Below are 17,162 nucleotides of genomic sequence, written 5' to 3'. Positions count from 1 at the left end.
GATTGTGAGCTATCTCAGCGGCCGTTTCGTTTACATGTCCACGCCTGACGGAGAGACTAATCGTCATCAGGTATGCCGTGGAGTTCCTCAGGGAGGAGTCCTCAGCCCAACATTATTTAATGTGGCCCTGATTGGCCTGGTGAGCGAACTTCCAGCTCACATCCACATCAGTGCATATGCTGATGACATCTGCATCTGGGCTTCTGGTACAACACGCCCACAACTACGTGCGAGATTACAACGTGCTGTGTCATCTACTTCGCGATACATACGGCGTCAGGGTTTGCTCTTAGCTGCTGAGAAATGTGCTGTGGTTGCATTCACGCGAAAATCCGTCTGCCGCTATCCGATCTCCATTAACGGTGTTATAATACCTTATGTCTCCCACCACAGATTCTTGGGCATTATCATTGACCGTGATTTGTCGTGGTCGAGGCATGTGAATATGTTGAAGCAAAAACTTAATCTGTTTTGCCATGTTCTTCGCTTCGTAGCAGGCATGAAATGGGGCCCCACGGAAGGCTCCCTACTACGACTTTATCAGTCTCTATTTATAGGATACATTCGATACAGCCTCCCGATACTCTCAAATTTGAGTATTTCCTGCTTGCGGACATTAGAGAGCGTTCAAGCGCAGGCACTCAAAATATGCCTCGGCTTGCCACGGCGTGCCTCCAACAAAGGCACAATTGAGGAAGCCCGTGTATGCCCATTATCGGTATACCTGTCCCACGAACCACTTCGAGTATATCTACGCTTACTTACACGACACCATTGCCATCCATTGACGTCGGTTCTACATGAGCGGTCGGACAGCAGTTTCACAAGTGCACTCCGCAGCCATCTACCCCACATAACATCAGGCTATGCCCTTCCATATGACCCCGTCAAACCACCGTGGGTGATGACTCAACCTTCGGTATGCGTGAACGTCCCCGGCATACTAAAGAAATCAATGGTTCCCGTTAGCGGACTACAACAACTTACTTTGGCATACATCTGGTGAGAATACCAGACCTATGTTCATGTTTACACAGATGGGTCCGCGTCATCAACCGCATCGACAGCAGCTGTGGTGATACCAGCCCAGCAGATGACTCGAGGTTTCATTCTAGATCATAATTCAACTTCAACCGCTGCAGAGCTTGTGGCTATACGGGAAGCGATTCGCCACATCTGCGGGGAAAGACCTCAAGAGTGGTGCATTTTCACGGACTCAAAACCCGCGCTGCAAATTTTGAGATGCTTCCTGCGCCACACCGCATATCAGGTTCTGGCACTGCAGATAGCCGAGCTACTTTCATGCGCTCAAGAAAAACACCACCGCATAGTGTTCCAATGGATCCCAGGACACTGTGGGCTCAATGGTAATGAGATGGCCGATGCTGAAGCAAAGCGCGCCCTCAGCAATGGCCTGCGAACTGTAGTGCCGTTCTCTAGACCAGACATCACATGCCTCCTGTCGAAATTAATGAGGAGTGCGACGAAAACATACTGGGCCCAGCCTGACGCTCGTCACGTTCGCCTTAAAAGGCTGGATCCCGATATGCAATTTCCTGTTATGCGTGGAATTCCACGCCCTCATACATGCTTGATACACAGACTGCGACTAGGCGTCGCTTTCACGCGCAAATATTTGCACATCATTGGACGGACAGACTCCCCGGAATGTTCAGTGTGTGGTGTTATAGAGACTATAGACCATGTGCTCGTGGTGTGCCCTGAGTATGCACGCGAAAGACTCACACTGGCAGCCACCTTGAGGCATTTATATAATAGACCACTGTCGGAGGACCTCTTGCTAGGCGCAGGGCCACAGAGTTGTCAGACAACAGAGGCAATGCGTGCTTTTTCACGCTTCTTAGGCGACACGGGCCTGGACTCACGCTTGTGATAATCATCTGTGCAATGTGTCCTTTCACCTAGTTCCTCCCATAATCATCCCCCATTGTGACCCTCTTTCTTCGCCTCCTCCCCTTCCCTTACGTAGAGTAGCAGGCCAGATGCTCCATATTCCGGCCGACCTCTCTACTTTTTCACATCAATAAACTACTTCTTCTTGCTTTCACAATAAAAATGTCACAGTTTCGCCCTAAGGGCGAAGCAATGAATGCGATAGCAACACAGCAATGTCATACGAAGTAAGGTGAGCGGCTTTGGTAGCAATATGAATTGTAGTAAACATGAGCTGATTAAGTAAGCAGGTGTGCTGCGGCGTAAGTAGACCGACATGAAGAGAGACTCGATGACCACGAGGAGGCGCGTGTGAAACGGTGGTGTTGATGAGAAGCGCTTCCCGTGGGCAGCACGTGCGAAGGGACACACCTGTAGCGCTGCACTGCCGACCCGGACAGCATTGCATGTGTAGCGTGCGTTGGAAAATGTGGCCCGACTATTACTAACTGATTGGACAAGCGTGATGTGAGCGAGCACAAACAAACATAAATAGATCACACTGAATGACTGCAGACAACGACTGTGAAAACACTGGCAGCAAGCGCATATATACGCCGCAGCAGCAGGCGAAGGTACGTGCGGTCTATTGCTTCAACAGAAACTGAGCGGCGAATGCACGACGCATAAAGGTCAGATCCGTGTGGAGATAAGAGACGGTGCGGACGAGCGACGAGCGCGGTTGTTGGCAGCGTAGAAGTGCGCCCCCCCCCCCCCCCCCCGCGCTCCCTCGCGCTCCCTCCGGCGCTGGCTTCCCGCTTCCTTGCTTGCGCGTATGTGATTGAGTGCGTTCGCTCTCCGTGATAGCGCGCGTCCCCGCACGCTTCCGCTCGGGCATACGGCGCGCGGCGAAGATTTTATCTATAGGGAACCTCACGGCGACGGCGACGACTACGGCGACGGCGACGGCAGAAATCCGGTAGAAGTGTCCATATAATTGCTATCGCAATAATAAAAAAAGTTGTGTACGGGAAATACCGCTGCCATAAACTAGAAGCTTGTTTCCCCACAGTACGACTGAGTTCATGGAGAAACAAACGCATTGTATGCTTTCTTCGTATTTCCAAGCGATTTGGTGCGACTGCATTTAAAAGCCCGGATTCAGGTTAGTCATGTCCGAACGATCGTCAGACCAGTGTTTTGTTGCGCTACGACGACATTGTAAGAGTCACCTTACGAGAGGAAATATTCCCGACCAATCGGGGCTCCGAGAAGTATTCTCAAGAGATTACCAATTTGCTCAGCTAAGCAATCGTGTGGCTCACAGCAGGCCCTACAACAATTGACCCGGTGTAGTCCAGCGGTTGCGGCTCCACTTTCTCAAACCTTCACAACCTTACCTTCGCGTATAACGTGCGAGATTTGTGTACACTGAACAGGCACGCATGATTTTAGCTATACTTCCGAACTGATAAAAGAAATAACGTAGAAACTCCTCTGGGAGTTGCCTAAGTATGCACAAGCATTGTGCCGCTTGCTACTCCCCACGCTGCCCGGTGTCATCATCAATGTTATGAAACTTGATTCGACCAGCATAAACCCTTATAAACCCTCATCGGTCGTTATCAACCTTATCGAACACGATCCGACCCATACGAACTATTATCGGTCCTTATCAACCTGGATGTCCAGCTAAGCTGTTACAAAACCACCACAACAATTGCTGAGGGAGCATGCAATGTTTATTCATGGTTCGGACGCTTGTTTTGCACTTGTTCTTTATTGAAACATGTGCTGTTCTGTGTATTGTATGGGTGATCTGAATGAATGTATGCGCTGTTCGCTTCACTTCGCTGAGCGCTTGTAGCCTCTGCCTTACGTGGTTATGAGCCATTGCATTCGTCTTACGTGACGGACGGACAAATTTCTCATTTGGTAGGCACAGAAGTGCTTATGCATTTAAAACTAAAACGGGATGGTTTATTAAACGAGACGAAGCTGCTGATTTTCGCTGTAACACTATCTTTTCCTCTTTATTTCGTTCCGTCACGTGCACTATAGATCATGAGTTTTTCCTTTCAATTTGTTTTTACACTGATAATATTCAAACCTTCGCATTGTCGGTCCATTGCACTAATTGCACAATTAAGTAAACACCTGACAAGTAACACGTAAAAACACGTAACAAGTGCTCTATTTGGCGATGTCCTTTTGTGTCAAAAATTTGCGTAATACTAAATCTGTCTAAGCACCTTATCTTTCTAAATACCAAATGAAAGACTTTACCATGCACCGAAACTTGAGAAAAAGGGGGGCGCGCAACCAGGCTTCGCGCTTGGATGGCACTGCATAAAGCCATTTGGCCCGCTCCTTCTTCCAGAATCTAATACCATCATGTTTCCTTATACGTCATGGAGCAAATATGCATCACAGCTGCACATTCGTGTCCATTTTTGACATGGTCCGCAAGCTCGTTCCCATCAATTCCACGGCGGACAAATCTTTTGCCCCTGTAGAGATGCTTTGCCGCATAGTAGCCAAACAAAAGCGCCTCAGGAAAAAAATTCAGCCAGCGGATTAAAACCAAACTGGACCTACATATATAGAAAGACCTAAAGTATGTGCCACTAGAGTGCAATTAGCGGACGAGTTTTTACTGTGCTGCAAACTACATTTTAAAAATCACCCCATGCATTTTCAATGGGTCTACTAAAGTGCCCCAGGAAAAAAATCCAGCCAGTGGAATTAGACTACACTCGACATATACCGTGAGAACGTTGTCGGAATTTAGTGCCTAAAGTGCAAATCGCGAAAAACGAGCCATTGCTCAGTAATCGATTTTTAAAAAATGCTTCCCATAGAGTTACGGCAACCGCATCGCCCCAGGGTCGGCTTCGCCGCAGTAGTCGATGTCCCAGATTGCTGGACTTGGCTGCTAAACGTCGCCTCACCTCCCTCCCTCCCGTCCTCCACGGCCTTTCGCGCGACGGAAGAGGTCGCGTTTGCTATATATATATATATATATATATATATATATATATATATTGATTGTAAAGAAGGAAAGACCTGCTTAATTCTGCAGCCCTTCAGGGAGCACGGCGCAGAACGCGCGTTTGCTCTTCGCCATGCACTCGCTCCCCGTGAAAGCGCGCGTCCCTGGCGCGCGCTTAACTCGCGATTTCATCGCCGTTGGACGTCATACGGAACCTCACGGCGACGGCGACCACGACACCGACGGCAGAAATCCGCTTGGAGTGTCCATATAATTGCTATCGCAATAAAATTGCGCTAAACCCATGCACTGTGGTGATCACTTTAAGAAATATTTACTCTTTGCGGAGGTGGATGCTACGTGGCCTTAATTTTGAGGCCCAATTTTGATGTTCAGCGCGCAGGCGACAGTGCTACACTGCGACCTGCAAGGAGCGGAGAATCCTTGAGGTCGCGGTAAACGCTGCGCGTGAATGAGATGCGATTCATGTTTGGTTTTCTGTTTTTTTTTTTTTTTCATTTTAAGTCAACGTACTCGTATGAACAATACGTACAGTACGAGCACTACCCCTGTGATTAGTCGTAAAATTTACAATGCGGCACATTGCTCTCGTTATCGTTTAGCTCCGAACGACTAGACTGGAGAATGAGTAGAATTTACACACGGTGCCCAGGAGAGTTGGCTTCACAGCAAGCACTGCTAATGCTTGCGTGCGAGGTCAACAGAAAAAGAATGTTCCCTTCTTCGTCATCAGCTTCAATAAGGATACTGCTTATTCCCGTAGGAATCGCTGCCGTTGAAAGAAGCTTTTTCCACCTTGCACAGGCTCTTAACATCCGATAGATGTCACATGTCGCCGGCCCATGTCGGCGCACTGATGAAAATTTGTATTGAAGCTCCAAGTAACCCCAATATTAGGAACGCGACAAACGAAGAAAAGGATGAATTTTTGCAGTTGTGGACTAAGCCTACATGAAACCAGAAATATTAACTTCAAATTTTCAGATACTATGCCATGAAAATTGATATTAACGATTAGAATTCATTTCATATCTCATTCTTAAATAAGACAATCCTATTTAAGTATTCTTCCCTTTTCTACCCACTGTCGCCCGATTCATGGCCAGTCCCCCGTAGTGGGTTGTGTTATACCAACATGCCTCCTAGGAGGCTTTGGCTATACATATATGCGTCAAAGCAAACCAAACCTATATGATGTGAACAAAGAAACCACGTTGGGTATTGTGCTGGGTGTCACGGTGCAATTGTGTAGTTTTTGTATTCCCAGCTTTTGTTTTTATTATTATTATTTCGTGAATGTGGCAGCCACGGTTAGCCTAGTAGTTTCTTTGGATATTGTATGTACCGGATTGTAGCGGACATGATGCGCATATACTCGTATACTTTTTAAATGCGAATCATTTCTTGGCGATCATATACCACGTAAAGAGTATCTATCTATCTATCCGCCTATGTCTTGGTGCTCTCATGGTCGTTTTGCAGTACCAAAATTGGCATAGTATGACTAGAGTGTATGACGAACATAAATGATAGGGCATGTGACATACGTGTCATGTAGATCATGAAACAGCCGCCTTTATTTTGGTGCTATCATGGTCATTTCGTTAACTTGGTAGGCTATCCGCACACTGCTTCGCATAACATCGATTCCCACAGGGCGTGGCATTTTCCGGCTTTTCTTTTTTGTTATTAGTTGTTATATTTGAAGTGTGTTGTTTAAGGTACATGTCTTTTCCGTGCCTATTGTGCTTGGTTTTTTTTTTTTTCTCATGCGAAGTGATATTGTACTTAGTTTTGAAAACGTCGGCACTTTGTTCGTTCAATAAGACTTGTATATTAAGAACTTGCGTCACTTTGCTCTGCATAGAAAAAAAATGTCGCAGTTTCGCCCGAAAGGCAAAGCATCGATTGCGATAGCAAATTAGTAGAGAGCTATTCGGAGTAGGGATAGTAGTTTTATGGTGTGCATAAACGTGGACACATTGCATGGCTTACTAACTGAAATAACAATCGTGGTGTCAGCGCGCACAAGCAAACATGAATAGATCACACTGAATGACCGCAGACAACGACTGTCAAAACGCTGGCAGCAAGCGCAGCCAGCCGCTGCAGCGGGCGAAGAATCGCGCGGTCTATCGCTTCAACGGAAACTGAGCGGCGAATGCACACCGCATAGAAAGGTCAGAGCCGTGTGGAGATAAGAGACGGTGCGGGAGACCGGCACCGCCAGGCAAACGGCAGAGAAGAAGTTGTTGGCAGAGGAGAAGCTGCGCCCCCCCCCCTCCCCCCCTCTTTTCGTTTCTTGCTTTAACGCGTGGGAGATTGAGTGGCAAGATACGCCTTTGGTGCCGGAGCACAGCACCGACCCGCCTCCCTCCCTGCCATACCCCCTCGGCTTTTCACGCGACGATCGCGTTTGCTTTCCACCGTGCGTTCGCTCTCCGTGATAGCGCGCGGGGGAGTTCGCCCTCCGTGATAGCGTGCGTCCTCCGCGCGCTTTCGCTCGCGCATACGGCGCGCGGCGACGATTTTATCGCCCTTGGAATCTATACGGAACCTCACGGCGACGGCGACGCCGACTGCAGAAATCCGGTTGAAGTGTCCATATAATTGCTATCGCAATAAAAAGAATAAACTTCGCGCAATCAAATGAAAACTCTAAATGATGTCCCTTATGTTCTTGCAATTTTCAAACGGGGTGACAGATTCCATGGGTGTTTAAATATAGTACTGAATTTATAATCGCGAAAAACTAGGCACACATTCCGAAAGTCAAGGTCAGTGTTGTAAAGGTTCACCTTGATTTTCATCATAAAGAGGATGAATTCCTGAAATTTTGAAAGACTGTTGTTGATGCTGTGGGATACAGCACTCTCCAGAAGTTTAAAGACGGCTAAGAGAACAGTGAAGTTGGCCATCCCCATGTAGAACATGATTTTCCTTTCACAACTCCTTAGTGAATTTTCTGAGATCTCAAGCTCCTCTTTCTCGATACGGGCAGCATAGAGGCGCTCATTCAGTGAGATGCACTGTTGCTCAAGCAGCTGAATGTCCTCCATGGACATCACTGTCTGCACTGCAACACCTGTAATGAAAAAGTGTCGCATATCTAAAAGTGACACGATCATTTTGGCTATCCACAGAAACGCCTCACAACGCGCTTGCAAAGCATTCGTCTAGACGCCGGGAACGGCCTCGAACTTCACTTGCCGAAGCAAACGTGTTCACTTACCTGTATCACTTTCGTCAGCGTCGGTTTCTCCAGTCGGGTGCGGCGAGAAATCGGCACACGGCCCTGTCGCTTCCGCGTCGGCACGCCGTTCCTGCAGTTCGGCTTCCCGCTTTTCGGCGTCCGCTTGGCGCTTTTCGAGGCGTTGGTGCCGTGAGGGATCCGTGCTCATGGCGCTGTAGTCGAGGAGAAGCGACGGAGCCCAGTCAGGGTCCGTCTCGTCAAACAGCTTAGCTGGCTTCCCTAAGAACGCACAATGAATAAAGTTACAAAACTAACCTTTCGTTATATATCGTCGTTAAATATAAACCGCATGCACGCGATCTTGCACGCGACAGCGACAAGCGACGCGATGGAGATGGCTGTCGCGTTCGCTCGTCGCCTACAAATCGTATCCACATGCGAGCGACGACAACCGGTAGTACTTGACTGAAGTAGTACATCCTGTTCCGGGTTTGCGCTCATACCACTTCCGGGCGACGAATTCTAGATTTCCAGAACCGAGCGATCGAGCGACATGAACGAGCGATCTGTTCGCGCGACGTCGCTCGAAGACGCGTCGCTCGTCGCCGTCGCGCACAAAATCGCTTTCATGCGGTTTGGGCTGTATCACGCTGTCAAAGTCGAAAGGAATTATTTACCTGCAATGAAGTGTGCGCCGCAGACTCGCAGGTTGCGGTTCTCGATCGGTGTCTAGTTGGCACGTTTAATGCGCTCGAGCCATAGGCTGCGCCGCTTCGTGCTCAACGCTTTCGTGCGCTCGCACTGGTTCTGCACGATCTTCGGTAAAGAAAAGAAGTCGCTGCAGATGTTGGTCGGTTTTTTTCTCCCGCGGGTATCACTGCGGTTGGAACAACCAAATACCATACACATGACTATGCTGACAACATGTCTTGCGGGGCTTGCAACGATCGACTGTGGGAGAGTGAGCGGTTCATATATGCATGGCGGATGCATATCGCAGAATTCCTTTCACTGACGTCAGTGCAAGGTATCTATTGACCCTTTTCGTGGTGATCCCGTGGGCGCTGCCATGTTTGATCACGTGGTGACGCGTCCATTGCTTGCCTCAACTGCCTCCGTTGCCTCCTTGCTTACAATGGAAGTGTATGACACCGGCGCGGCTTAGAAAACCTCTGTTTTCGGAGATATCGTAGACGGTGACTAGGTGGACGACACGAAGCTTTGATCACAGCTTCAGAGAGCATGCAAACGCGCTTTCGGAGCTGATTAAGCTATGTCCAAACGGCGCAAGCAGCGTATATAGTGCGTGTTCTAAAAGCGGTGCTAAATATGTATTCCAAGGAAGCTATCCAAACATTCCGTTCATGAATTCAGTCAGGATTAGTGTGTTAATTTTGCTCTTTGTTCTTTATTCGGCAAGTATTTTGAAGCAGTGGCTTGTCAGTTTCTGACTCAGTGAAGTTCCTCGGTGCGGCCACTATCTGATTATTTTTCTGCCTAATCGCTCGCGGGTGTGCTCAGTTCCGATAGATTTGTTATTGCTGCGCACAGGGCTTGAAACGTAGCTGTTCTGTACATTGTAATATCTTGTAGCAAATATATATTACAGCTAGTAACTCGCTTACTCTTGTGGACCGTCACGAAACATTCAGCTTCGACCATACGTGCGCTATCGGTGTAGTCCGTCATTAATTGTGCGTATACAGTGCGCATATATTCAAGTCTGCGCGGGCCCATTCACTTATTCTTGATACGTTGGCGATAGAGTGGGCGTAAGTTTTCCTGCCATTTGGGAAAGATGTGTATAGATAACGTGCGCGAAACTTACTATGACAGGAAGCGGCGCTAACCTCTTTGTCATTGTTTAACGAGTGGTACTCACTCTTGCCGACGTTCTGGGGATGAAGCCCTTTCTTTGAAGGTTAGCGATACAAGGCTGGCGGATGAGCAAATTTCTGTATCCTCGAGGAAAGCCTAAGTGCCGGTAACACGTTCGGACAGTTGCAGCAACGGTCCGCGAACTTGGTCGCACAGATTCATTCTATTCCTTAACATGCCAGTCACTATTTTTGCATCCAACTACTGCACACGTCTTCAAATCACATTATTCAATCTAGCATGACTGGAGCACAGTGTGTTAGCGAAAACTCAGTTGCATTTCCGACAGTTGATCGCACAGAAGCAAGGTAGAAGCGGTAATGGTTTCGTATTCGTGCGCGGTCGCTGAGGAGAGGTATGGCGCGTAAAGCCCCTTGATGATGATGATCATCATCATATGATGCCTACCCTTTGTAGCGGGCGGGCATGGCTACCTCAATGGTGAACACCACGCACTAGCCAAAAACTTCTGCTTAAAAAGAAAAAAAAAGAAAATGAAAACGAAAGAAACAAGTCTATGAACACTACTGAACCCAATCACGCTTGCACTGTTGCCCAACGTGGGCCGTTAACACTTGAGAGTTTCTGCTCTCCAGTGCTCGAGGCGCCCCTTCGTCCATGTTACCAGAGTTTTGTCGACAGCACAATCGGCATCGCCCATAAGTCCGGGAATTTCAAAGCCCAGGGCTGCGCCGATGGTGATATCTTCAGCGGCTGGCGCCCCGATCGCGTCACACAGAAGGACTACGTGGTCTATCGTCTCCTCCGCTTTGCCACACGCACGACGCACCACACTGGGGACCTCGTCACTAATTCTTCTTTGGCGAGCTAGTGTGCGGAGGGCGCCGGCTCGTGCCTCAAAGAGCAGCTTGCTCCCTAAGGCGTTGTCGTAGAAGTCCACAGTTGAGATCTCCTGCTTGTGTCGGCGGTAGACGGCCAACGTCGACTTCGCCGCCATCGCCCGCTGCCACTGCGCTGCCTCTTCACACTTCACTCGCTGCCGTGCCCGGTGCGCCCACGCCGCCGATGTGTCTGCACTGAGTGAACAGTTAAAGAACCCGTATTTCCTTTCGATGCGGTAAATACGTCTCACCCATGGCGTGCGCAGACAGGATGGATGGATGGATGAGGCTGAACCCTTTAAATCGGGCGGTGGCATACGCCACCTAGCCATGACTATTAACATAATTTGTGCTTTGTGGTGGGTGAAATTTCAACCCTCACTTGATTTTAACCACCAATCAGATAACCTCCATTTGGTTATTTCTACCAGCTTAAAGTCTATTTTGCCTTCACTGTCCCTAAACCCCCATGCTTTGAAAAAATCAGCCCCGTTGCTTTGCACTGTAGGGTTAAGCCCTTTACAGAAAAGTATGAGGTGTTCCGCTGTTTCTTCTTCTTCTCCACACGCACCGCACAACGTGTCAATACCTTGGTACTTGACTCGGTACATTTTAGTCCGCAATACTCCCGTCCTGGCTTCAAACAACAAAGAGCTTCCCCTAGAATTATCATAGATATTTTCTTTGGCAATTTCTCGCTTGAACGTTCTCTATGTTCTCAGTGCTGATTTCGTCTGCATCCCTGTTTCCACAGACCCCTCTCTGTTTCTTTAACCTTTTTCTTAACCGCTGTTTCCTGGTTTGCACCCCTCCTGCAGTCCAAATATTTGATTGACAATTTTCTGGTCAGCTTCCTCCATTCTGTGTCAACATTCCTCATGTACAAATAACTGAAAACTCTCCTTGCCCACCGCTTTTCTGCTATTTCTCTCAATGGCTCCTCAAGTTCTATCTTGCTGCTGGCTTCCCTGCCCTCAAATGACGTCCATCCCATGTCACCCTGTACCCCCTGATTTGGTGTATTTCCGTGTGCTCCCAGAGCAAGTCTACCTATACCCCTCACTGGTTAACTTCCAACCTTGCTCGAACCTCTGATCTCATGCACAGGACCGCATTGCCGAAAGTCAAACTAGGGACCATCACCCCTTTCCAAATCCCTCTCACCACTTCGTACCTATTGTAATTCCACAGTGCCCTATTTTTCATCACAGCTGCATTTCTGCTACCTTTAGCTGTTACATATTTTTCATGTTCCGTTAGGTACTCAGCCCCATTGTTTAAACACACTCCAAGATATTTGTACTTATCCACCACCTCCAGCGTAACCTCCTGTATCCTATGCTCGCTGCCCTGATTATCACTGAAAATCATGACTGCCGATTTTTCTTTACTAAACTTCAAACCTAAGCTATCTCTCTCTTTACCACAGATGTCCATTAATCTCTGCAAGTCTTCCTTGCTGTCAGCCATAAGTACATTGTCATCCGCGTACATCAGTCCTGGTAATTACTGTTTAATCCATTCTCCTTGCTTGAAAAAGGAAAGGTTGAAGCCAAGTCCGCTCCTCTCTCATTTTTTCTCTAATCCTTGTAAATACAGCATGAACAACAGAGGTGACAGAGGGCACCCCTGCCTAAGCCCCTGCTGTATCTCTATAGGCCCAGATACCTTGTTTTCCCATTTTATAAGCACCTTGTTACTTTTGAAGATATCTTTTAAAAGATTACTTACTCCATCTTCCACATCTAGAGTGCCCAGTATGTCCCACAAATAATTTTGGATTACACTGTCATAGGCTCCCTTGATATCCAGAAATGCGAGCCATAGGGGCCTGTGTTCCTTTTCGGCTATTTCAATACACTGCGTCAATGAGAACAGATTATCTTCTAACCTTCTTTGTTTGCGGAACCCATTTTGTAGTTCCCCCAGCACCTCCTCGCTCTCCACCCATGCCTGCAGTCTGTCCTTTATAATCTGCATCACCACCCTGTAAACCACTGACGTCACTGTTATGGGACGGTAGTTTATGTCGGCTTTGTCCCCCTTTCCCTTATATATCATGCTCATCCTGCTCAGTCTCCACCCGTCGGGGGCTTTACCGTCCATTATCATTTTGCTCACTGCCTCTCTTAATGCTTTCTTAGATGTTGGGCCCAATGTCTTTATCAACATAATTGGGATGCCATCAGGACCTGTCGACGTGCTACTAGGAACCCTCTTCTCTGCCCTTTCTCACTCGCTTTGTGCCAGTGGAGCCACTGCACTAACTAGTCTATCCTCACGTGCTCAAATTTTTCTGTCATCATTGTTCTTATATGTTCCATTGCCTCATCTCCCTCTAGCCGAACACCTTGAGCTGTAACTATAAACATCTGGATGGATGGATGGATGGATGGATGGACGGACGGACGGACGGACGGATGGATGGATGGATGGATGGATGGATGGACGGACGGACGGACGGACGGACGGACGGATGGATGAGGCTGAACCCTTTAAATCGGGCGGTGGTATAAGCCACCTAGCCATGACTATTAACATATTTTGTACTTTGTGGTGGGTGAAATTTCACCCCTGCCTTTTATCCACCAATCAGATAACCTCTTTTTGGTCATTTCTACCCGCTTAAAGTCTATTTTGCCTTCACTGTCCCAAAACCCCAATGCTTTGAAAAAATCAGCCCCGTTGCTTTGCAGTGTAGGGTTAAGTCCTTTACAGCAAAGTATGAGGTGTTCAGCCGTTTCCTCTTCTCCACACGCACAGCCCAACGTGTCTATACCTTGGTACTTGACTCGGTACATCTTAGTCCGCAATACTCCCGTCCTGGCTTCAAACAACAAAGAGCTTCCCCTAGAATTATCGTAGATATTTTCTTTGGCAATTTCTTGCTTGAAAGTTCTGTATGTTCCCAGAGCTGATTTCGTCTGCATCCCTGTTTTCCACAGACCCCTCTCTGTTTCCTTAACCTTTTTCTCAACCGCTGTTTCCTGGTTTGCACCCCTCCTGCAGTCCAAATATTTGATTGACAGTTTTCTGGTCAGCTTCTTCCATTTTGTATCAACATTCCTCATGTACAAATAACTGAAAACTCTCCTTGCCCACCGCTTTTCTGCCATTTCTCTCAATCGCTCCTCAAATTCTATTTTGCTGCTGGCTTCCCCTGCCCTCGAATGACGTCCATCCCATGTCACCCTGTACCTCCTGAATTGGTGTATTTCCGTGTGCTCCCAGAGCCAGTCTACCTACCCCTCGCTGCTTAACTTCCAACCTTGCTCGAACCTCTGATCTCATGCACAGGACCGCATTGCTGAAAGTCAAACTAGGGACCATCACCCCTTTCCAAATCCCTCTCACCACTTCGTACCTATTGTAATTCCACAGTGCCCTACTTTTCATCACAGCTGCATTTCTGCTACCTTTAGCCGTTACATATTTTTCATGTTCCGTTAGGTACTCAGCCCCATTGTTTATCCACACTCCAAGATATTTGTACTTATCCACCACCTCCAGCGTAACCTCCTGTATCCTATGCTCGCTGCCCTGATTATCATTAAAAAGGATAATCAGCTGTGTGAAGTGAAGTGAAGTGAACTTGTGGCCGTACCCTTTGTAACGGGTGAGCAGTATTCATACTCGGGCCAAAAAAATAAGGGCAAAAAAAGAAAAAAGAAGAAAAGGAAAAAAAAGAAAAAAGAGAAAAGAAAAAAAAAAGAAAAAAAAAAGAAAAAAATGGGGCAACGTTGTAAAGGAAGAGGTTCACTAGCGGCGCACTAGGGTCCACCACTCGGAGAGCCGTCTTTTCGTCACCATCACCGCAGCCAGCAGCACCTCGTCCCCGTTGCCTGATGTGGCGTCGTCGGCTGAGCGAAATCCCAGGGTGCGTGAGAAGGTGGCGTCTTCTGGCGGTAAAGTCGGAAGCCTCTTGCATCGGAGCACTATGTGTTCGATGCTCTCGTCCTCCTCACCGCATGCCCTACAGATGGTGCTGGCTATGGTGGGGTCGAAGTGGTGGCGATATTCCAGCGTTCTGAGTGCGCCGGCCCGCGCCTCAAACAACAGACTGCTCCCAATGCTGTTGTCGTAGAAGTCCTCCCGGTGGATGTCTGTCTTGCACGTCCTGTACAGCTGCAGTGTCGACTTGGTGTCCATGGCCATTCGCCACATTTCTGTTTCGCGTTGGCGCACCTGATTGCTTACCGCCTTGGCCGATACCTGGGCGTTTTCCGCTTGCGTAGGGCAACAAAAAAACCCAAACTTCTTGCGCAGTTGTTGCAGACGCTTCATCCACCTTGTTCGCACGCCGTTGACAGTGACGTAGTCAAACACCCTGCGTGCCCACCGGTGCTTCCCCATCGCCCGCAGCCGCCCATCATACGAAATCTTGCTCTTGGCCTCGCGTGCCTCAAAGCTTGACCAGCCAAGGTCTCCCTGGATGGCCTCGTTGGCGACGTTCCCATGGCATCCCGTTCCGAGGCGTCCGACGACCCGCTGGCCTCGCTCCAGCCACTCTCGAGTCGGCAAAGACATGCAAATGATGGCGTTGGCAAAGGTGAGAGTAGGGACGTGTACCGCCTTCCAGAGCTCGCGAACCATGACGTAGCGGTTGAAGCCCCATAAGCCTCGCCGGCGTAGGACACTGCCAGCCCGCCTTGACGCCGTACGTAGGTGATCTTCGTGGGTAGCAGTGTAGTCAGGCTGCGTGCACAGGTTGACGCCCAGGTACCTATATTCAGTCGCCTGTTCGACAGCCTCGCCTCCAGGAAGCGTGAAGGATCGATCAACTTCGGCAGGGCCGGAAAAGTGCAACACCGCAGACTTCTTGGCATTAAATGAAAGGCCTAATGCCGCCATTTTGTCTGCGCAGCTGTTCATCTGTGCCTGAAGATCTGTAGCACTTCCTGCCATGAGCACGATGTCGTCCGCGAAAACAAGGCCAGGTAATACCCAGCAGCCCTTCATCCCCCCGTCAACGTACCCAAGGGTGAACCCAAGACCCAACTTCAGAAGTTGACGTTCCACCCGGGACACGTATAGCATGTAGAGGAGAGGAGACAAAGGACATCCCTGTTTTAGCCCTCTGGTCACGGCGACCTCGCTTGACCGCACGCCGCACATGGTCGTGACTACCCTGTTGTTGTTGTACAGGCGCTGGAGAACACTGGTCCACGCTAGCGGCATCTCCATATCGCTCAGGCACTGGAGCAGCTCCGCATGTGGAACACTGTCGTATGCTTTAGAAACGTCCAAAAAGCAACAGACAAGAGTACGAGCTTCCTTGCGGGCAATTTCCACACACTGGGTCAGAGCAAACACATTATCTTCAAGCCGTCGGTCCTTGCGGAATCCGTTCTGAAGCTCTGTGAGATGGTTATTGGCTTCAGCCCAAACACTCATCCACGTTTTCAAAACCTGGGCGAAGACTCTGTATACCACAGACGTGACCGTGACAGGTCGGTAGTCGCGGAGCAGGCCCGCGTCACCCCCTCTCTTCGGGATCAGTGTCACCCTGCCACGCAGCCAATCTTCTGGGACTGGGTCACCCTTGAGGATGCCAGTGAAAATCTCCGCTAGCTGCTCTCCTGAACGTGCGCCTAGGGTTTTCAGAATGCCTGCAGGAATGTTATCAAGGCCGCGGGCGGTGCGCGCGCTCATGCGACCTATCGCCTTATCCACAGCCAGCCGTGACACCTTCCAATCCACGTGGTCTGGTGCAGTTTTCGCGCCACTCGAGGGTATAGGGGTGCAACTGGCTGCCTGTAGTATGAGTGGCGTTCCGTAGAGCTGCTCCAGATGGCCAGATAGCAACCTGTGCAGGTCGTCAGCCTTCCTGTCGGTTACTGGGTCTCGTAGCGTGGGCTCCGTTGGTCTGCCATCGAGGGAAGACACGTATGCCCAAAACTTAGCCCCTGTACTTTTACCCTCCTTCCGAAGGGCCAGCAGTGTCCTGCGCTCGGCCTCTGCGATCTTGCGCTGTGTCACGGTCTGCATTTTGTGCTTTGCTTCGAGGTAGTTTTCCCACGCTGCCTGGCACGCTGCGTCGTCAGACAGTTTCGCAGTGCGGCGATGCTGACGGTTGGCGATCCGTCTGGCCTCCAGGGCAGCTTGCACTTCTCCGTCCCACCAGCTTCTTCTGGGCCGTCCGCCACGCGAGTTCACGCGTCTCTCATGCTTGCGGATGATGAGTCCGAGTTCTGCCACGTACTGACCGTAAGTTATGGTCTCGTCGCGGTGGGAGCTGTTCTCGAACTCGTCAGTCACTGCTTCATATGCCACAGCAGGAAGGAATCTTCCTGCTGGGTCTCGTGTTTCTCTCTTCGTCTTGCGCCACGTAGAGGCGGTGAAA

General features: G+C 49.2%; 2 protein-coding genes across 2 annotated transcripts in view; one reads left to right on the top strand and one right to left on the bottom strand.

Moving 5' to 3' along the window:
* LOC119450786 (mediator of RNA polymerase II transcription subunit 30) overlaps positions 1-17,162 on the top strand; it is a 164,350-nt gene that overhangs the window by 92,327 nt on the left and 54,861 nt on the right. The window lies entirely within an intron of this gene.
* On the bottom strand, positions 11,590-15,927 carry LOC125944851 (uncharacterized). Its single transcript, XM_049666235.1, has 2 exons — positions 14,236-15,927; positions 11,590-12,045 (listed from the first exon to the last, which is right to left on the bottom strand). The coding sequence occupies exon 1, from the start codon at positions 15,854-15,856 to the stop codon at positions 14,579-14,581; it is 1,278 nt and encodes a 425-aa protein (XP_049522192.1). The 5' UTR covers positions 15,857-15,927; the 3' UTR covers positions 11,590-12,045; positions 14,236-14,578.

This window comes from Dermacentor silvarum, chromosome 4 (genome assembly GCF_013339745.2).
Source record: "Dermacentor silvarum isolate Dsil-2018 chromosome 4, BIME_Dsil_1.4, whole genome shotgun sequence".
Classification (NCBI taxonomy): Eukaryota; Metazoa; Arthropoda; class Arachnida; order Ixodida; family Ixodidae; genus Dermacentor; species Dermacentor silvarum.
Note: the sequence above shows the minus strand (reverse complement) of the source record. Positions and strands in the feature narration are given on the sequence as shown.

Excerpts from the sequence above, each read along its gene's own strand:
- LOC125944851 (XM_049666235.1), bottom strand. The coding sequence starts at position 15,856 with ATGCTATACGTGTCCCGGGTGGAACGTCAACTTCTGAAGTTGGGTCTT.